Source organism: Juglans regia, chromosome 14 (assembly GCF_001411555.2).
Source record: "Juglans regia cultivar Chandler chromosome 14, Walnut 2.0, whole genome shotgun sequence".
Taxonomy (NCBI): Eukaryota; Viridiplantae; Streptophyta; class Magnoliopsida; order Fagales; family Juglandaceae; genus Juglans; species Juglans regia.
Genome location: NC_049914.1, coordinates 27,805,982 through 27,828,381, shown reverse-complemented (window position 1 = coordinate 27,828,381; position 22,400 = coordinate 27,805,982). Strand labels below are relative to the sequence as shown.

The 22,400-nt window shown below is 34.9% G+C and overlaps 4 protein-coding genes across 4 annotated transcripts; 2 read left to right on the top strand and 2 right to left on the bottom strand.

The window, feature by feature from the left end:
- Positions 1-1,244: 1,244 nt before the first annotated feature.
- Positions 1,245-2,808, bottom strand: LOC109001672 (transmembrane protein 45A-like). Its single transcript, XM_018979045.2, has one exon. The coding sequence runs from the start codon at positions 2,606-2,608 to the stop codon at positions 1,673-1,675; it is 936 nt and encodes a 311-aa protein (XP_018834590.1). The 5' UTR covers positions 2,609-2,808; the 3' UTR covers positions 1,245-1,672.
- A 3,470-nt stretch (positions 2,809-6,278) lies between these two features.
- Positions 6,279-8,184, bottom strand: LOC109001670 (transmembrane protein 45B-like). The gene has a single exon (XM_035685048.1). It carries the CDS (start codon positions 7,684-7,686, stop codon positions 6,727-6,729), a length of 960 nt encoding a protein of 319 aa, XP_035540941.1. The 5' UTR covers positions 7,687-8,184; the 3' UTR covers positions 6,279-6,726.
- A 9,828-nt stretch (positions 8,185-18,012) lies between these two features.
- LOC109001675 (dirigent protein 22-like) lies at positions 18,013-18,810 on the top strand. Its single transcript, XM_018979046.2, has one exon. It carries the CDS (start codon positions 18,103-18,105, stop codon positions 18,670-18,672), a length of 570 nt encoding a protein of 189 aa, XP_018834591.1. The 5' UTR covers positions 18,013-18,102; the 3' UTR covers positions 18,673-18,810.
- Positions 18,811-20,192: 1,382 nt separating this feature from the next.
- LOC109001676 (dirigent protein 22-like) lies at positions 20,193-21,089 on the top strand. The gene has a single exon (XM_018979047.2). It carries the CDS (start codon positions 20,307-20,309, stop codon positions 20,892-20,894), a length of 588 nt encoding a protein of 195 aa, XP_018834592.1. The 5' UTR covers positions 20,193-20,306; the 3' UTR covers positions 20,895-21,089.
- Positions 21,090-22,400: the final 1,311 nt, after the last annotated feature.

Here is a 22,400-nt window from a genome sequence, read left to right as displayed (position 1 = left end):
TGCGTTCCTGTTGAACATAAGAGTTCAAGAGAGTGACAGCACCACAAGAACATAATGAAAACGGCTTGTAATTAACTAATTCGTCCCAAAGTGCCTTCAATCGAGTAAAATACGCACTAACAGTAAGTTATCCTTAAGATAATGATGAAATGGATTTTTGGATCTGAAAGATCCGAGGTCCATTTTTTTTAGAGAACCATTCCTTTAGATCGGTCTAAATCTCAAAAGCAGTGATAACATACAACACACTAGCAGCGATTTCAGGAGAAATAGAGTTAAGCAACCACGAAATCACCATATTATTACATCTTAACCATGAAAGGAAAAGAGAGGCAATGGTGGCGGGTTTAGTAATCATACTGTCGATGAACCCTAACTTGTTTTTGGCAGAGAGAGACATGGTCATCGAGTGAGACCAAATGTGATAGTTGTCACCAAGGAGGAGCTGTGTGACCAGAACAACCCCAGGGTTATCGTTGGGGTGAAGGAAGAAAAGACTCGCAGCATCAGGGGAGGAAGAGGGAAGAGGCAGAGGGGGGGGGATCCGTCGGAGCCATGAAAGGAGAAGAAGAATTTTAAAAGACTGCTGATACTATCACAAGAACAAAGAAACCCTAGAAGGCAATCGTATTCAAGAAGCCGTCTAAGATCAAAAACTAAAAAAATTAATCTAAACGTAAATAGTACCAAGTATTTATACAAGGAAGAGAAAGATCATTTTAACCTTGCTAAGATCTAAAGACTAAAATGCCCTAAAGAAAACCATACAACATAAAATACCATATACACATAACTATACACATGTAAAGGAATAATTTACAACTAATTTAATAAATTTACAATTTAATAATTACATTAAGAGTAATTCTATATATAATCGTGAAGTGTGTAAACATCGCATAATCTTTTTAAAAAAGAATGAGGTCTATTATTAAAAAATTAATTTTTTTCATATGAGTACTATGTTTTATTCATTTTTTCAAAATGATTACGCGGTGGTTGCACAATTCACAGTTATAAATATCTTTTTTCTTACATTAATTATTATACGTAGGATCCTGATCATCATCATTTGGGGTATACGTACTTCGATGATCCTTAGATCGCGCGCTCTTATCATGATCTTCAAACGCAAACGTTGTTGGTGCATGTACTGATCTTATCTTTTACAAAGAGAGAATTACTACATGCTAAATATTTATTTATGTTAACGAATGATCGAGCTCTCAGTTTAATTCCTTTGGTATACGTGCATGTAACAATAAATACTCCTTTCTAATTTTTTTCTATGCATCAAAACACGATCGATATACTCAGTACATCAGCTAGCTAGCTAGGCCAAAGATCACCCCATGTACACAAACCAAATAATTTCAAACCAATTTTCCCTGCTTTATCCCCCTCCATGCACATGCACTTTTTCCCTCAAGCCTCAGCCTTTTGATTTTTCTCCCCCAGTACACCAGCAAGATCAATATTTTTGGCCTAATTAATTAGATATATTAGATATGGAAAAAAGGAAAAAAAAAAAAAAAAGATATGGTGGGATCGATCTGATCGCCCATACATTTGCATTGCATGTACACATTCCTAGGTAGCTAGTCCTTTTTTTTTTTTTTGTTCCTGCATGATGATGTTCATGATCTTCTGACTTAATTAGTTAATTTCCATGTCAGTTGGTGAAAAGGGTTTTTCCCATTTGTATGAGGCTGATCCCTGAATTGTCAAGTTCGCTTTTCTTTTGGGATTCAACATCATCAAAATCCTGATCTTCGTGCTCTTCTTCCCTTTTCAATGTAACATACTCTACCTTCTCACCGTAAGCTTTAACCAAAACCAAATAGAAGCACACTGCAAAAATGGTGAATGCAATCAATAACCAGCTAAATAGAATGTTTGTCAATGACTTGGCGCGATGATTGGCTTCCTCTCCGGTGCACTTGACCTCTTTGTGACCGTCCTCATCGTTAATGAAGCAACCTTTAGGAATCAATGCCGGTGTCCAAAGCATAAATCCCGTTACTATAAACCAAATGCCTTGGAGTAATATGCTTGCTGACCTTACAAAGCTGACCAAGAAACTCTTAGGGAGACCAATTCCCATAAGAGTAGTGGCCAAAGAAACAGCTGTAACAATTTGTAGAAGCAAGTGGTATTGGCCTTCCGGGCCCCTGTGATCAGATGAGTGAAGGTGGAAAAGAAGAAGCTCTTGTGCAAAGGCTATGGAACCGAGCAACATGGTTAGCCCGTACTGAGGAGCTTTAGTGCCAATACGATCGAGAACTATAGCAAACACCGCATAGACTATGAGAGTCATTGAGATGGAAGCGTGCTCGAAGTTACGGAGATGGTGGGAGGGGATGGTTCCATCAGGATCAAACGGTTGGTGTCGGTCCGGGCCGATGAAGAGCTCCGCGGATACGGAGGCACAAGAGCCTCCAATGATAAAGAAGAGTTCCAAGTACTTGAATCTTGAGGTGGGAAACCAAGGACTAGAGGTATAAGAAATTGGGCACCGAGCATGGAGCTTAATGTTGTTAAAGAGGTGCCATAATCCAATGACAAAAAAACCAAAGCCTGGCAAAACATGTCCCACCATGCTACCCATCTTCTTGTGACAAGGTTTTCCTTCTTGCTTGTTGTCCTTGCAGGGAGAGCAGAAAACGGGTGGTTTTCAGTCGCTGTTGAGAGAGAAAGGGGGGCAGGAACAAAATAAATGAGAGAGAGGGAGAGAGAGAGATCAGGTGTGAAGAAGGATTGGGGGGAAGGGGGGTTTTATGAGTGTGGTTGGGATTGAAAATTGGAACTCCAAGGACTTCGTACTTTGAGAAGGGTAACTTATAATCAGTTTGACACAATTATTTATATATGTACAAGATTGTTGCTTACGAGTCGGTATATAAATTATTAATAGACCATCAGTACTTAATTATTTACCAGTTATTACAAAATGAAATTAATTGTGCTAGGTAGCTAGCTAGCTGCACAATGATTTCTACAATTAATCATGTACCTTTAATAATGCATGCATGTAGCTAGCTTTGTCACAAAGTTTGGCCAGGAGAATTGTACGTTCACATGATTCACCAATCCACCTATATATATATATATATATATATATATAGCTAGATATAGTACTCTGGCCTGTGTCTCAGTTAGATGATCGATCATCTATTATTCATGAAAAACCAAGCTGCGCGCATGCTCTAATTAACTAGAAGAAACCCATGTATGCAGATGATCAGAAAGCGATAGGTACGTAGATATTAAGCTAGCTAGCTAGGTATCTTCCTGGAAGGAGCGCCTCAGCTCAGGAACCCTCCCGTACGTATGTTATAGTACTCTTGATCAATCTGATCAGCTTCCATGCCACCAGCTTATTAACTAAAGAGCTCTTTATGATATTTTGACGTACGTACATACCTCCATATAAATTTTGCTTCATGCCTACGTAACATATTATATATATATATATATATATATATATATATATATGCAGTAGTACTAGTACTACTCCTCATTATTCCAAACCATATCTTAATTTTATACTTCTTCTTCTTGAATATGTACGTACGCGCTTTTTGTGATTCATCATGTCATGTGTGTTCGTCGTTTAGGCATTAGTACTGTTGAATCCACATATATAGAGTCTGTTTTTTTTTTGGTGATTTCGTTTTCAAGGTTTTTTATATGTTAATTAATTATGTGTATGCGTGTACGTATACTTTCCAAACTTTGCTAGTAATTTTATCGCAAGGACTAAAACAAACACTATCGATCGAGAAAATATTCATGCCGTTCGATGATGATCAGACGTAGTGTGTATGTATATATGTATATATATATATATATATATATATATATAGGATAATGATCTAGCTAGGCTTACTACTTCCTATCATCCATTTACTATTCTTTTTATTTATTTTTATTTACTTAATGGTTAAGCAATTGGCTATTAGTAAAGTTGTATATTTTTTAATTTTTTTTAATGATTAAAGATGTTAAATAGATTCTTAAAAGAAAATAATAAAAGAATAAAAATTTCAGATACGTACACTATAAAGTAATAAAATTGTGGTAGGATAGAAGTAAGTATATTCATGTACTAATTAATTGCCTGCCCATGTACGTACGTACTTACCAATTTAAAGGACATCGACCTTAATTTACAAGTAATGCGTGATGCGCATGTCTACAAAAAGAAAAAAAGAATATCATTAATCAATTAGATGGATGATTAATATTGAAGATCAAACAAGACTTGGAAGATCAGATAAGCTGTCATATGAGGAAGTTTCCGGCCAATATCAGGCAGCTTCCATGGCTTCTAATTCCCTTCCTTCTTGAGAATTAATTAATTAGAAAAAGATTGCGTGATATATATATATATAATATATATATATATATATATATGTAGCCACAAATTTAGTACGTAGGACGTTCCAAGAGATCGAAGATAATATAATCTATAAGCCGGCCCAAAGCTGTTAATTAAGCCATTAATGCCCATCTAATTACCTTTCGCAGATAATTAATGCATGCATCAATATCATGTGTTCACGTGTTTTATGAATAATAATATTCATGACTTATTATATATAATTGTAAGAACTTGGATCGATCTGATCAGTACCATATATATTTTTAAATGGGCCGGAAATGAAATCGAAATTAATTAGGTCTTTAATTTAAAAAAAGCTGAAGAATTAGTAGTACTAGTACAACTACTCAAATTAGGTAAACCCCTTTTAGGGTCAATCTTTTTCCATAATCAGGGACGATCGAGCAGCTCGCAAATCTTAATATACAAGAAAACTGATCAGCCAGCAATATTAATGTGAATCATGACTAGCTAGTACGTACAACTTCTCACTTGAGTGGCGCCATGGTATATACAGTAGTCGTGTGAGATTCACTTGCCACTTGAGGGGCACAAGAGTGAGAGGAGAGAAAAAAAAAAAAAAAACAAAGCAAAACTACTGGATGAAAAGACGATAAACCTTACGCATGACATTAATGGAGTCGAGGTGGGGTCATGCGATCGATTTGAAGTGGGAAACGAGGAATGGATCGACGAAGGAATTAAGAGCCAAAGCTCTCGATCCCCTCTACTCTACTCTCCTGTGGGAGATTGGAGGTGGGACGACGTTATGTTTGGAGTCTAAGAAAAGGAGCTTAGTTACGTTTTGAGAGGAGTTGCAGATCAGATTCTTTCAGACTCCATGGCTAAGAAATTATCGTAATGTTGCATGCATGCCCCACCCTTGTTGGTACTTGGCTGAATTAAGAGACATGACTGCATGCATGCCCCGGCCCCATTAATTTTGGGATTATTGATCAGGTGCTTAATTTTCAGCTGAAGTTTGGACCAAAAGCTAGCTAGCAACCGTGGACGTTAAATATTAATGATGCTTTTGAGTGAAAGCAGCTTCATCGATCGATCGAGTACTTGGGTCTATACAGAAGATCAAGAAAAAAGTTGGCAACATCGGCATGCAGATCGAGTTCATCATCATTGATCTTAAGGTTGCCTCCATTAATGCAATTGCGACGTGACGTGCTTTTGAGTGAGAGATTGAAATCTTTCCCAAAAAACGTATTACATGCTTAGAAAAGAAGAAGCTGCATGGAGTACTACTTTTCTTCTTACATTTTTTTGTAAAATCATATATATGATAGCTTGTAATTAAAATTATAAAAGTACTATGCACGTGTTCAAAGTCTAAAACCGTCTAATAATTCAAAAACTTTAGGAAGTGCATGCGCATGCACCAAATCTCTTCCCTCGGGCCATCATGATATCTTTAATTTCCCATTTCATGCATCATCATCATCATATTTCTAATTCCCTCGATCGGGAAATTTCTTACAATACTATATGATGATCACAGGAATAGGAATGATGCTGCATGGTGTGTAAATGTCGATCGAATATATATATATATATATATATATATATCTTAATTTCATAATTAATTAATTAGGGTCTGGATCATGTGGGATCTTTGGCACGAGCTAATTGCTTGTCATAATCTATAAATGATATGTTGTTATTCATGTCAATGATGCATCCTTGTCATCAACAGTGTTTTTTTAATATATTCTTTTACCAAAGGTGATTTTCATGGTACAGATTGCTTAGAAAATTTACCCTGTTGAGTGCAACTCAAGGTGTCAGGAAACAGCCATATATATGACCGCGCTAGCTCGAGGAAATCCGGACTATCCAAGGACTACACGACATGCATTGATCATAAATAAAGAAAAAATAACGACAAAACTAATTATTAATTTAGAAATGTTATTTTTATACAAGTTGGTGCGTGGGTCTCAACATACAATAAACAAATTCCTCTCTCTCTCTCTCTCTCTCTCTCTCTCTCTCTCTCTCTACATACAAACACATGCAATTAAGGACTTACCTCTAGCTCTAAGCTAAAGGCCCCATCAATGCAAACCAAAATAATTCCACCCCAATTTCCTTCTAACCCCCCAAGGGCCCCAACACGCACTACTAGTACTTTCCCCCTGGCCAACTTAACAAAGTTCAACGCCTTTTTTTTTTCACCAAGCCAGCAAATTGTTGCTGGCTTGATTAATTAAAATACAGTACGATATATCCCATGAAAGACTTAATCCCTTAAGTCTATGCTAATTATATATTAATCACACCTACCCCTATTAACCAAGTAACCTCCCTTTTTTTATTCTTTCCATGATCTTCTACCTTTCCATGTCAACATGTGAAAAGGTTTTCCCCATTTGAATAAAGCTCTCTGAGTTCCCAAATTTGCTTTTCTTAATTTGGGACTCAACATCATCATAATCTTCTTCTTCCTGATCTTCATGATCATGATCTAATTCCTTTGTCAATGAAACATACTCCACCTTTTCGCCAAAAGCTTTAACCAAGATCAGATAGAAGCACACTGCAAAAACTGTGATTGCAATCAAGAACCAGCTAAACTGGATGTTTACCAATGATTTGGCGCGGTGAAGAGTCTCGTGCCCAGAGCACCGGACCACTTTGTGACCCTCTTCAAGGTGCATGAAGCAACCTTTGGAAATCAATTCTGGTGTCCAGAGCATGAATCCCATGACCATAAGCCAAATACCTTGGAATAATATGCTGGTTGACCTCACAAAGCTGACCAAGAAACTCTTGGGCAGACCAATTCCCATGAGAGTGGTGGCTAAAGAAACGAAAATAACAATCTGTAGAAGCAAATGGTATTGGCCTTCCGGGCCCATGTGGTCGGCTGAGTGAAGGTGAAAGAGAAGAAACTGCTGTGCAAAGGCTATGGCACCAAGCAGTTGGGTTAGCCCATGCTGAGCTTTGGTGCCAATTCGATCAAGAACTATGGCAAAGGCGGCGTAGACGAAGAAAGTCATAGAGATGGAGGAGTGCTCGAAGTTATGGAGATGGTTGGAGGGGATAGTTCCATCAGGGTCAAGGGGCTGGTGTCTGTCCGGGCCAATGAAGAGCTCCATGGCTATGGAGGCAGAGCAGCCACCCATGATCAAGAAGAGCTCCAAATACTTGAATCTTGGGGCGGGGAACCACGGGGGAGAGGTATAAGAATTTGGGTACCGAGCATGGAGCTTGATATGGTTAAAGAGGTGCCAAAGACCTATGAGAAAGAAGCCAAATCCAGGTGCAACATGTCCTACCAAAGTGCCCATCTTTTCTTTCTTGGTTTTCTTGGTCTTAGAGGAGCTAGCTAGCTAGGGAGGGGAAAGCACAAAAATAAAAGAGAGGGAAAAAGAGAGCGTGCGTGTGTATGTGTTTGTGTTTGGGTGTGTGATGATCAAGAAGGAATAATTAATATAATGGCGGCGAGAGGGGGTGTGGGGTTTTAAGAAGGTGGCCGTGGGTTGAAATTGAAACGCTGAAAGATGCAAGGTGGGCTCTAGAGGCTTCTAATTAGTGGTAGGTTTGGAAGTTTGAATATGTTAAGTTCTGACTTGGGGAACAAGATTTATCACAATTGACCAAAGAGTTTCCGGGGAAGAACCTAATTAAAAGTTAGCAGCCTGTTTTCTCGAACCCAAAATAAATAGAACAAGCTGGCCAGACAACTGCATTATTCATTAGTCTATGAAAATAACCAGATGAGAAAGAACCAGATGAGAGAGAATTGAGGGAATTATACATGAGTAATGTTATATACAGTTGTGGATTATGTAAGTATCGTGAAGTCATTTTAAAAATAAGTGAGATCTATTATAAAAATTAATTTTTTTTTCATATAGATCCAATATTTTTTAAGTGACTATACGACGCTTGTACACTTACGACTGCAACTATCATTTCTCATTATACATATCATGAAGATCACCTAATAAATCAACCTTGAAAAACAAAATCACCATTTTTTTTTTTTTTTATTATTTGGGAAGAAGGTTTCGAATTGAAGACCTCTATTTTAGAGGTTGAGGGTTATACCAATCTTTTTTTTGCAAGCCCCTCCGACGTTAGTAGTAAAAATATTTTTCCCTTTCTCGACCGTGATCATCTTTTCAAAACAATATATTACTTTTGGGTTAATTGCCGTGCACGTAATTATCTAATATCTATATCTATGTATGTGTATATATTATGTGTATTTAAATACACATTTTTTAGGTTTCTTTCTAACTTCACTCATTGTACCTAAGCTAGCTACTTAATCACCACTCATACTTACTTCACGTCCAACGTACATGAGGATAAGATATGACTTCCAATTAATTATTTTCTTATCTTATTTTAAGTTTAGTTTTGATACTGAGAATATTTGAGATATTCTGAAAATACGTTATTATTATTTATTATTTTTTTATTTTTTTTAAAATATTTGAGAATACCTCATTATCCAAACCCAATCTAATATTTTCATATAATAATGACTATATATATAAATGTGTGTCATGTATATGTTTATCCACACGAGAGAAATTGAATAATATTCTTGTAAAGTTCTTCTCCCATTTGCGACGGCGACGGCGTCGTTAAATACCTTTAAATTCTGGCTTTGGACTTTACAGAAACAGAGAATAGAATATTTAGGCACCAAATTAGATGACCTTTCTTAGTATCATGTTTTCCTCTTCTTCTTCTTCTATTTTTTTTAATCTAATAAATATTTTAATGGAATGATTATGCAATATTATAATTAAAATATTAATAGTTTTCCATGCACAAGTTGGATAATGATTTCTTTCCAACGGTCAATTCCATTGGTTGTCTCCTTATTTCTTTTTCATTTAAGATGTCTGCATTCACATGTTTTCATATATATCTAATCCTTGCACGACATTTCCTCCACAAATGGTCAACCTATACATTTCTTATGCTATGGAAATTTATAATATAATATATTATATTTCTGTTTACTTTTTATTTTTTAAATATATTATTTGTACCAATCCAATATTTATTAACTAAGATAATTAATTAAATTTAAGAAACTGGCCGGTGGAATCGTACTTATGACCAATTTTAATATAAATAAATATAGATAGAAGTTACTATTAAGAACATGTGTATATATAAGCCCGTGATCATGATGACGAAACTGCAATTAATCACTTAAGTCAGCTATGACGTTCTCTGCCAATTAACTTTGAGTCTTGAGATGATCAGAACATCCAATATTGCAAATCACATTTTCTTAATATATATATATATATATATATATATATAGCTTTTAATTAATAATAATTACGTGTCATATTATATATATAATATATATAGATTATTATATTGTCTAATAAACGTCATCGTGTACGTAATAAATGGGATTTAATTAATTAATATTAGTTGGTTAAACAAATTAATAAATGGGATTCCTCATAATGATCGAGGACAAGAAGATTATTCTCATAAAAATTAATACGGATTAAGCAAAGAGATTAATAGAGCTAGCGCGCTGGCTTCTTGAAAAGTCATCAAAAGTACGTACGTAGTATTGACTATTTTCTGCTTCCTTGCTTGAAAATATTACATGTCAATGCTGATCTTGATGGCAATATATTTTTAATTAAATGGCTGCACTTCAAAGTCTGGAAATGAAAAGAAGCAGTAGCATCTATTTTATCGCAACCAAGAAGCACTAATTTGAGCATCTATTTTATTAATTAAGAAAACTATAGTTGCTATATATAAGCTATTACGGCTATAAGCTCAGCTTGCTATAAGCTTGTTCAGCATTTTTCTACTCTTAATGCAATGAATTGAATCCATGAAATCAGTAACGGGCATGGAAATCAAGATCTGCAGGAAGGTTTTTGAGTTGTTGCTGATCTGTCGACCTAGCTAAAACATAAAGCTAGAGTTGCTACCTTAGACACCTCTCATTATGTAGCATCGTGTTTAAGGTTTATGACATCATCGGCCTATAACATCCACAATACTTGGAGCATTTATTCTTATTGAACTAAATCAAAGAATAGAACAAAGTAAAGAACTTTATAAATAAGCAATAATCAGTACAGCTATCATAGGACTTTATTATCACATTCATGTTTCTGTCAAGCATGAAAGACAAAAGTTTGACCCAAAAAAATCAGGTATATAGTCACTTAGAAACTGTAACAAATTCCTCCCAAGAGAAATTTAATATACATGTTAGTCTTTCAACAGTGTTAAGTACTCATCATATATAATGAAAAAGCAAGGTGTCTACATGGTATTGAACCAACTCCTACTTCATTTTTAATCCAATGTTTATAGCATAAATGTCCAAACAACAATAGCTACACATATCTAACAACACATATAACAAGTTTAACAACAGCTCAATCGATTATAATCAAACAAACGGCAAAATAAAGTTTCATCACTTAAACCAAAAATATATAACACCAAAGTTTCTCTTCCTTTTCATGCTCACTTGGACCAACAACTTCATCAGGTTCGAAGGAGATTACAGACACAAAAACTGGACAACATTTTACATTCTTGACAACTATTTCTTTTTCAGTATCTCGTCAACATTCACATATAGTTGGTACCCACAATCACAAACACTCATATTTAAAGTTAACAAAAAGTCACAAAATAGCATAGGCAATAGTTGTTGCCTAGCCATCAATCATATGTGGCTGAGATGGCTACACATCTTCAAAAGGTTGAGATGAAGATGAAAATCACTTCCTTGAATCCTTGAAAATCTCTTTTTGAACATTCAAGAAATACTCTTACTACATTCATTTCATGCCAGCAAGATCTAACTTCATTATCTCCATATCAATCATCTTTTTCTCCATATCATTCTTCCTCTTTTTCTCCACCAGTAATTCAGTCCTATCAGAATTCAAATTGCTAACAGCTTGTCTTCTTTCAAAAGTGCATATGGCTTTATCATTTCTCATGCGAGTTATGGCCTCAACAAATTCAGCATCAGAAGTTTTTCTAGCATTCCTCTTTCTCTCCCTTTCTTTCTCAACCTTATTGCCTAGAGGTCTCTCAGAAATGACCTCTATGTTGTCATCTATCGTGTCGTCTCCTAGTGCAGTTGACTCCACCATAGCTAGGCATTTCTCATGTGGTTTCCTTCTCATTGACAACATGAACATATGCTGATGCTATTTTGATTGGTGTCTCAATAGACAACAACAATGTTTCATGTTGTAAGTGGCCTTCTCAATCTCTTTATATATGATTTTGGCTCTTTCGACCTAAATATGCCAAGTAGCGAGAATGTGAGAAGAGAATTCAACAACAAACTTTAGAATTAATGTAGTTAGAAATTCATACATTGTCCTGCTCCATTGGACCACTTGGATGCAATGATTCTACTAATTGGGTCACAGCAGTACAAAACTTATTTATACATTTTTGGATCACCGACCATCAATTGGTCAATGACCCCTAGAACGATTTGTCATGCTAGGTTTTTTATACTCATTCCAATAATCGCTAATTCTGTCTCATGTTTGTGAAGATTTTTTGTCTGTCCCCCGTATAATATACATGCTAATATTGAGTTAAGCTGAAACAAGGAGATTCTAAGACATTGAGTGTTTTGACGTCATAATATTTCTAAGAAGGATTAGATTGGCACCTAAACAATGAAAATCAGATAAGAGAATGGCACCCACATATCAGAGATCCACTATCTAAACAAAAATAACAATGAATAGAAGCTTGGTATATTAAATAAAATGATTTCTCAAGTTAAGGAATGATTAATATTAAATAAAGTTTGGTATATCACCCCTCAGGCCCTTCAAAATAAAATAGAATAGAATATCATAAGAAAATCATCTCTAGGCCCTTGAGATTCTAAATGTTGAATGAAAGTTTTTAAAAATGTGATAACATTATGAAGAAGAATGGTTGCTTTAAAACAAAAATCGTCACTACCTTTGGAGTCATTATGAATTCCATAAGCAATTTTCTATTCATTGTTTGCATAAGTAACAAAAATTTCACTAAGGAGATCAAAATATGTACTCCAAGTTCACAGGTTTTATACAAGAAAAATACCTATCAGAGAGGAAAAGATAATAGAAAATGATGTAAAGTTTAGCCCGTTAAAATCTGTAGAAGTAGTCAAAAAATTCTATAATGAAAAAGAAAATCTAGTGTTCCTTCATAGTTGGTTCCATGTCCTCAGAGATTCAAGCACTTTTTCCCTCCAAGTATACCATAGCAAGTAGGAATTATTTTCCACACTGCAACAATTTGTGAGCTCCACCCAAGACAAACCAACCCGACAGAAAAATCCAATCAACAAAACACCAGCTATCTCGCAATAGAGTAAAAGATGACCCACAAACTCCCAAATCAGAATGGCACCCACAGATCAACAAAACGAAAATAATAATGAACCAAACATTGGCACCCACACAAATTGAGCAAAATAAATGAGAAAAATCAAGACTAGGGTTTTGAATCTTACCGTGTTGTTAGTATATGATTTGGAGAGAAGCTTACAACAGCTGTTAGAAAAGAGATTTTACGAGAAAGAAAAGGAAAAATTCGTGCAGGAGATAGGAAGAAGGAGATGTGCAAAAAAAGGAAAAGGAAAAGGAGATGGTTGCGCGAAGAAGGAGATGTGCAAGAGAGAATGAGGAGTCGTGCGAAAGAAGGAGATGGTTGCGGGAAGGTACAGAAAAGAGGTGTGAGTTAGACCAGCGAAAAGGAAAAGGGAAACGACCGTATAATAAGAAATAATAAAATATTAGTATGAAGGTACTACAGTTTACTTCATATGTGGAATATGGGATGAATTTACTGTAGCTAATCTTTTAGATGAACTATGTTTAGATTATCCAATGTAGGTTCAATTTAATAGACATTCTCTAAAATATGACTTTCACTAAAATTTGGCTAAGTCAATACCAGTGCCAAATGCTCTAAAGAGTTCGTACGTCCTACATGCATGTAGCTATGAATTGTCAAAGTGGAAGGAATTAACAGACCCTAATTGAATATTCAAAATTATATATATATATATATTTATATATGGCTGCTACCAAATTAAAACTTCAATATATAATATTATTCCATTAATCTTGGTTCCTTTTGATTTTGGCTGCTTTGGAAAGCTAGCTAGCTTTCGGGGTACTCGATCAATCCATGTGAATGGAATTAATTAAGGCGCCTAACATATATATATATATATATATATATATATCTATATAATTATATGGATCTATATAATTATATAGGAAAATACTTTAACTAAAAAAGAATTCTACAAAAACAATTCTACAAAAACAATTCATCAAATTTTACAATTATTTTTATTATAAAATAGAATTAATAAATTAGATGAAATCACGTCAATTTGTTAAATTATTTAATATAATTATTTTATGGATGCAGCAGTACAAAAGCAAGACGAGCTTTGCTTTGATTTTCTTGCCTCCTCCTCATCATCAATCAGCTTTCCTTTTTGCCTAATTTATATTATATATATATATATATATATATATTGGTTTTGAGAAGATAAGAAGAATATTCTTATATATAGAGAGAGCTAGACAGTGTTTGATCTCGAAGGTTTTGACTTTTACTAATATTTTTCTTTTTAATTTTTTCAGTGCATGGTGTGCATTTTTCCAAGCTTGACAATATATATATAGCATGCATGCATGCATGCATTACATACATATATATATATATATATATATAGTACTGATCACTCTTTCTTCATGTTTAGATATGCATGAATGATTGGAAACTATTAAAGACCAAAGTCCTCTCGAACTCGTCTCTCTCTCGAACCCGTCTACCTCTTAACCTTCATGTAACGAGGGGATGGGAGCTTCGGCTCCTTCCCTCTCCCTCTCTCTCTCTCTCTCTCTCTCTCTCTCTCTCTCTCTCTCTCCCCTCGTCCTCTCTGTATAGTGTTCCATTTTTTTGTGTTTGTTGTGTTTTGCAGGCTAAATAAGGGAGAATCGCAGATTTGGAATGTCCGGCGACTTTAGAGGAGCACGCTCCTCTCCATGGCGTTGCCCAGTCACCGATCTTCAAGCTTACTGAAGGCGGCGCCAAACGGAGTGGCGAGTAGCCCGCACGTGCGGCCCAAAGGTTGCGGTTACCATCTGTAAGCGGCTTTCTTGCTCCACCAGGAGGCCTTTGCCTTTGCCATGCGCGGCTCCGCTGGGGCCTATGAGTCCGGCACCTCCAAGATCGGTCGGCGGTTTTCTTCCAGGGAGGCGCGTGTACTGCACGCGCCACTGCAGCTGCTGGAGCATTGTCTTTTTCTGTTGTTTTAGTGGTTTTTCCTTGTAATTTATTTCGTGTCTTGTTTATCTTTTTTTAAGAAAATATAAAATCCAAAAATTTTGTCCTTTCGGACCTTGGTCCGAACGGTGTGTTGTCCCCTCTCTGCTTTGGCAGTGTATGAGGTTGGTGTACCCTACTCCACTTAGTCGGGGTATAAGTTTTGTCACCTGGTTACTTTTTCTCTGTCGGGAACAGAGATGTGTATGACGGATTCTTTAGACTTAAATCTTTAGCGATCCGTCATCTGGACTAGACCATGTCAGCCATGATAGTGTGCTGGGGAGCTATAAATGTTTGTATTTGACTTTTTTTAAATCATATTTGTATGTTCTCTTTTATGAATGATATATAATCTTTTATCAAAAAAAGATATGCATGAATGACCCATGATATATAGTAGATAATTGATTCCGTACGTACGTTGTTACACTAATTCCATTGAGATCAAATATTGAAAATAGGTCATGTAAATTTAATTATTAAAAACTCATGTGTTATATATATACCATGTTAATTATTAAAAAAATTCGAAACATGAATAGATATTAATTTATACTAATTAGTGATATCATGATATATATAGTTTCACTATAAGAAAAATGTGTATTTGTGATATTTTTTTGCAATGAAAATGACTATTTATAACGAAAATAATTTTAACTAAAAATAATAATTTTGTTGAAAATAATTGATTGCAAATAAATAATTTTTTTATTATGTTTTACAATAATGCATCATAATTTATTCAGTGTTAATTCGACATGCATGCATGCAAGCTGGAATTAAATCGTAAATAATTTTGTTTGACTTTCTAGATACAATTCATTTGAGTCTATCGATCTTATCCAAAAATCATTACAGTAGTACAGCAGTAGATGAATGTCCGAGTAAAGAGCTAGGGGTGAACTTGCGCCGTGGTCTCGTGGGTTCTGATGGTTTTGGAGCATTGAATTCACCCCTTGACCCAACCTGGAACGATATTGGAGTTGCCGGAGGGTTTGGAATCTGATGGAGGTTCTAGCAATTCGGTAATGGAGAGACTGAGAGTGGTGAGAGGTCTGTAGCCGTAGGACTGTGGCCCATCGAGTTCCTGGGCAAGCGAACGGTGGAGATCGAAGAAGAAGAAGAAGAAGAAAAGAGAAACCCACCGTCCGGTTTTCTACCCGACCTGCAATATTCAGATCGGGTCGATTCATCTCCGACTTGCCATGTTGGCGGGTGGCTCGGCTCGGCTCCAAATCAGCCATCGGTGGATCGGGTTGCAGCCGTAATAACTAGCTAGCTAGGATTAATTGCGTCAATACATATATATTACATGAGTACTACTTACATTAATTTATAATAAGGCTAGATATATTTTATATATTCGAAAGTTTTTACACCACACACTATCAACATGACATAATTTGATTTGTAATATTCAAATCATGATTAGCCCATAATTTGAAAGGATGATCTAAAAGTTAAGCATGCATGGTACGAGTTGTTGTCCATTAGTGTGTATATATATATATATATATATATATATATATATATATGATTGGCTAGATCTTAACCTAGAGTTAAAATTACTAAAACTTGGTAGTTAATTTAGAGAAAAATAACAATTTTGGCATTCTACAATGAAAGTTAAAAAAGAAAAAAAACTAGAATATCCTACCATTGAAGAAATTAAAATAACTAGCTAGGGAAGAATTTAAGGAGTTGAAGCCATATAATCTACGAATATATTCAAATGATCAATTACTTGGCTTTAAAAACGTAAGAAAAAAGAAAAGGTTAAAAAGAAGATCGAGAAGGTAGAAATGAAGGTACCAATAATATTAGCCATGAAACTTCTTAATTATGGGCTCGATGAATGAGCAGCCTCCCATGCCAATGATGAATGATCATCCCCCTTCGACATATTGTATAAAATGATGGCCATGGATCGAATTCGATCTTGATCTTAAACTTCATGAACCAATCGATCCGATCGATCAATATGCGTGTTTCATCATGAAGATGTTCAATCTCACAATGAAGATTGAGGTATAAACAATCATTTTAAAAGTGCTTGCTAGCTGATATAATTAGCTGGTTGGTTAATGTCTGCAGGTGACCAGGTGGATGCAGGAGGCCGTAATCGTGCATTTTAGAGGAAAAAGTTAGGTCCAACAAACACCATTAATATTAGTACCTTTTTTTTTTCTTTTTGTCATGGGTTTCAAGGGGCAAAATCATTCTAGAAGAGACATCCAGTTTTTTTCCTTTTTCTTTCTTAAAAAGAAAACAAAAAGTCCAGATCTACTTTTGATGAATTAATATTATATTGAAAATGAATCACTAATTTTTTTTTTAGCCCTAATTGAAATTAATGATCTAATATTATTGTAATATATAATTTTTGACAGTAAAAAACTTACTTTTATTCAATCACATCAATATTATTCATCCTTATGTTCTTCTATTAATTGAATAAAAACTAAATAAATATGTATAATATAATTATGCAGTTAAAGTTTTCCATTTAAAGTCAATATATATAGTTTCCTATTATATATATATATATATATATATATATATATATATAGTTAAGTTAAAGTACTATTTCATTTAAGAGTGATGCTATTCTGACGCTCATATTTATCCCGCTACAAGTTACCGCTAGCTAGGCCAAAATCAGCTTTTTATTTTTATTTATATTTTTTTATGATTTTAAAATATTTTTAAAAAATATAAAAAAAATATCAATATACTAATATAGTTACTTCTTTAACTATTAAGTAAAGAAAAAAAATTTTAAAAAAAAAAAGTAAAATATATTAGGTCTCAAAATAAGGTGTCAAAGTAGCATTATTCTTCATTTAAAGTCAATTAATGTTTTTAATTTAACTCAATCAGATTTATTTTATAAGTAATGAATTCATAAAATTGTTTTAAAAAAGATAAGATAAGATCATGCTTCATTGCTAATTCACCCTGGCCTGGCCTCCTAGAAGGGGAGGGATCCTAATTGGTTATAACCTCGATCACGGCCAGGGCTGCGAGGAGTGTTGAGCCGCTTGAGCGAGCTCTCGCGAGCGGGGCGCGAGAGCTTGAGATGCGATGTCCCGCCTACCTAGTTGTAGTACTAATTAATTACAACCGTTCCACATCATTATGAAAAATGATGCGGTTGCTCATGAGTCATTTCAATATTAGGTACTAAACCATTATCATTATAATTAGATCAAATTAAAAGCATCATTTCACGGTAATAGCTAGCTAAACTACAAAGTCGATCGAGTACTGTCTATGATTCCAATCTCAAACCACTACTGCAAGAAGCATATATAGGCGCTAGCTTGTACAACACCCACGTACTTTGATTTGAGAGTAGTACCACTGAATTATATATGGCTTCCAAATCATGGGTCGTTCTTTCTCTTCTATCTTCCTTTGCCATTATTCTTGTCACCGGAGAAATAGATCATGGTTTTGTTAGGAGGCTAGACCGGAGGCTTCTCGGGCTGAAGAAAGAAAAGCTCAGCCATTTTCGTTTCTATTGGCAAGACATCCTTGGTGGTCGTAACCCTACAGCTGTACAAATCGTGCCACCCGTCAACAAATCATCATCAACATTCTTTGGCGAAATAAACATGATCGATGATCCATTGACCTTAGAACCTAACTTGAGCTCTAAGTTGATAGGAAGGGCTCAAGGGTTTTACGCCTTGGCTTCGCAAGAAGAAGTTGGTCTACTAATGATCATGAACTTTGCCTTCATTGAAGGCAAATATAATGGCAGCACGATTACTGTGCTAGGAAGGAATGCGGTGTTCACGAAGGTCAGAGAGATGGCAGTGATCGGAGGCAGCGGACTTTTCCGATTCGCTAGGGGTTATGCTCAGGCCAAGACGTACAAGTTTGACAACAAAACCGGGGATGCCACAGTTGAGTACAATGTGTATGTGTTGCATTATTGAAACTCTATATATATATATATGCTCAGGCCAACCTCGCTCTGGACTGTTGGGACTAGATCATGAAATATATATATACATATTTATATATATATATATATATAGCTCTTCCAATATTAATGTTGGCCACCTTGATCTTCTCCCCCGGCCAAAATAATTATCATTTAAATGTTGGTCACCTGTCGTGATCTTTATACTTTAATTTCGAGCCCACATTTATGTGGGTTTGTCATGATATCTAACATAAAATTAGGTTATATAATTGCAATTAAGCTCTATCTGCTTCTTTTCTAAGGGTAAGTTTTAAACTGATCTGCTCATCATAATTAATTGTATTGTCAACCAATATGATATACATATTATGATTTCAATATTTTATAGTACTGAACACACAAGATTTGAATTTACTATTCTGATCTTTATTTGAAGATCAAGGAAAGGTTAACAATGAAGGGTATGTCATGAATCTAGTGGAAGTGTTAAAAGTACATTAATAGAGTTAATTATCCAATAAATTAAAAGAGGTGTCATATGTTATGGGAAATTAATAGAGGTTATTTTGCCAATTAATTTGTTTGTGTGATACGATCATGTTAATTAATAGCTATATATATATATATATATGTATAGAGAGAGAGAGAGAGAATTAGAAAGTGTACATTGATCAGGGACTTAATTGTCTGACGATCATCTCATTTGGGGCGCGCAAATGCAAAACAATAATGATTTGTACAAGTCTTAAATTGATATACAAATCTCACATAAACCTTTTATAAAATAGATATGTTATACATCAACCTACACTCTCCACACACCATGATTTCAATTTTTTTTTTTTTTTAACTCATGAATACACTAAGTGTGTTGAGGCTAATGTAAATAATAGTTGATGTAAATAATTTTTCTTTATAAAAAATAGATTCCACCATTAAAAATTGTGAAAATAATAATTTTTTCTTGTGTAGACTCTATCTTTTTACAAAATACCTATGCGAGACTTGCACACTTAGACTTATACCTAGTCTATATAGTATTATTCTTTGGCAATAAAATGCACAATTTCTCACCGGCCCGTATCTTTCGTTAAAAACAAGATTTGCTTGCCTGGTAACAAGAATTTCAAGTCTATCGGTAGAACGACCCAGGAATAGAAAGGAAACAAAAAGGAAAAGACTTAATAGAAAAGACTAGAAAAGACTTGTATAGAGAGCATTTTGTGTTTTGTAAAACTCACATGCACTTAAAATGTTGGTTCAGTCATTCCAGAAAAGAGAAATGATATTTATAGTTGTGAATGTATAAGTGTTATGTAATTACTTTAAAAAAATAAATAAATATGAAACTCATATGAAAAGAAATTAATTTTTTATATTAGACTCTACTCTTTTTTAAAACGACTATACGACATTTACATATTTCATAATTATATCTAACATTATTCTTAAAAAAAAAAAGGGTTCACGTAAGTCATTCTTTTTCTTTGGCTCTTACAAATTAAGCTCTTGACTAAAGTTTTTCAACCTGTTTGTACCAAAAAGTCACCAAAGACACGGCAAAGTGGGGTTGGTAAGTGCACCCTATTCGATCGATCGCTTCATAAATAGACATAACCCTCCATTCCCAATTCTTGAGTTCCAATGGCTAGAATTATCCTTCCCTTCATCCTGGCTTCCCAATTCTTTATTTTCTTCATCGTCTGTTCCTTCTCCACAATTTTAGCCACCGGAGAAGATCTGGGCTTTGTAAGAAGCCTAGACCGGAAACTACTCGGGTTCAAGAAAGAAAAGCTTAGCCACTTTCGCTTCTACTGGCATGACATCCTCGGTGGCCGGAATCCCACTGCTGTTCCGGTGGTGCCACCGTCCTCCAACACGTCGACAGCCTTTGGTTTAGTAAATATGATTGATGACCCTTTAACCTTGGGACCCAAATTGAGCTCCAAATTGGTAGGAAGGGCACAAGGATTCTATGCATCAGCTTCTCAACAAGAGGTTGGTCTCTTAATGGTTATGAACTTTGCATTTATGGAGGGAAAGTACAACGGTAGCACCATCACCGTGCTGGGGAGGAACTCTGTTTTGAATGCAGTGAGGGAGATGCCGGTGGTCGGAGGCAGCGGACTTTTCCGGTTTGCTAGGGGCTATGTTCAGGCCAGGACTCATATCTTTGATATCAAGACAGGAGATGCCACCGTCGAGTACAATGTTTATGTGTTGCATTATTGATGATCATGATCTGTCTCTACCTTTTTGTACGCGGTTATCTTTTTTTCAATTATGCTGCTTGTTGGTCAAGGTGACGACTCTCAGTTATGTCGGCCACTTTTGATTATTTTAAACTCAGTGGGGTTGGTTTTAAGTTATTTGTATTTCATGTTGGGAGTAATTTCCTCGATCTATCTGCTCCCTCTGTTTATTCCATTTGCGATCAGTTAATTGCTAGAATCCAAAATTCATGACAAAATTAGGATTGATTGGTACTCCTAAATTATTGTATGTACTATGCAGCTTATGATGCAATTCGTATGAAAAACGTTTGTATTTATGAGTATTATTCAGGCTAACCTTACAATATCTTAAACGTTTAAAAAGAAGTTATGTCAGAGGCCTGTCGTCTGATTGGCATAACCATCGATCTCTAAAATCAAAATGGAGGTTTGGAGTTCGAAACTCCCCTCTCCCAACTCAAAAAAAAAAAGTTATGCTCTAATTAATACAATAACATGTTTTTTAAACCCTTATTAATTATATCATTAACATATGTGTGCATATTATAATATACTATATATATATAGAAGTTTTTACAAAAGCTCCAGCAGGTTTTTCAAAATTTTTAGATCATATAATTATAATAAGTAATTTATTTTTTCAAAATTAAGTATATATATTGTGAATAAGTTTAAGCTTATTTGAAAAATAAGTGAGTTATTCTCAAACATAAAGTTTAACTTACTGATAAGTTGATCAACGGTAGCACCATCAGTACGTACCATGCTCATGGGCAGGAACTCGGTGACATCGGTGTTGAATGCAGCGAGGGAGATGCCAGTGATCGGTGGCAGCGAGCTTTTCCGGTTTGCTAGCTAGGGGCCGGCTATGCTCAGCCAGCAGTACTAGTGCCTTAGATATCAAGACATTAATTGCCACCGTAAGTGAAGGTTACGTTTAGATGTTAAAGTAATTTTAGATGATTTGTAAATAATTTGTGAATAATAATAAAGTAGAAGTTGAAACTCTTTCATTTACCAAACACAACCCAAGTACTATATCTCTGTGTCGCATTATTAATTATTTGTCTCTACCTTTATGTACTCAGTTTCTTTATTCAACAATAATGCTCGTTGTTTAATTTAGTTATGTTGGTCACTTTTTTTAATTAAGCTCAATGGGGTTGTGACTGCTGCTCAATATTTGGGGTTGCCAACTATCATAATTTTTTTAAAGTTGATAATATATGATACAATCTATGAATTCAATATGAACACGATACAAAATTAGTCAAGTTTGAGTTTGATATAAAGTTGTTCAAGTCAAAACGGATGAACTGTTAAGACATAATTAACAAACGGGTCAATAGCGAATCAACCTGCTTAACCGGAAATGAATTCGCGATAATCCATTTAGATTTTATTTAAAATTACAAATTTATTATTGTTGAGTTGTAATTTTGATATTACTTAATAGGTTTATGTTTTTATTGTTAACATTGTAATTCTGAACCTACGTTCATAT

What these genes read in the sequence shown, in the direction of transcription:
- LOC109001675 (XM_018979046.2), top strand. Translation starts at nt 18,103, where the DNA reads ATGGCTTCCAAATCATGGGTCGTTCTTTCTCTTCTATCTTCCTTTGCC.
- LOC109001670 (XM_035685048.1), bottom strand. Translation starts at nt 7,686, where the DNA reads ATGGGCACTTTGGTAGGACATGTTGCACCTGGATTTGGCTTCTTTCTC.
- LOC109001672 (XM_018979045.2), bottom strand. Translation starts at nt 2,608, where the DNA reads ATGGGTAGCATGGTGGGACATGTTTTGCCAGGCTTTGGTTTTTTTGTC.
- LOC109001676 (XM_018979047.2), top strand. Translation starts at nt 20,307, where the DNA reads ATGGCTAGAATTATCCTTCCCTTCATCCTGGCTTCCCAATTCTTTATT.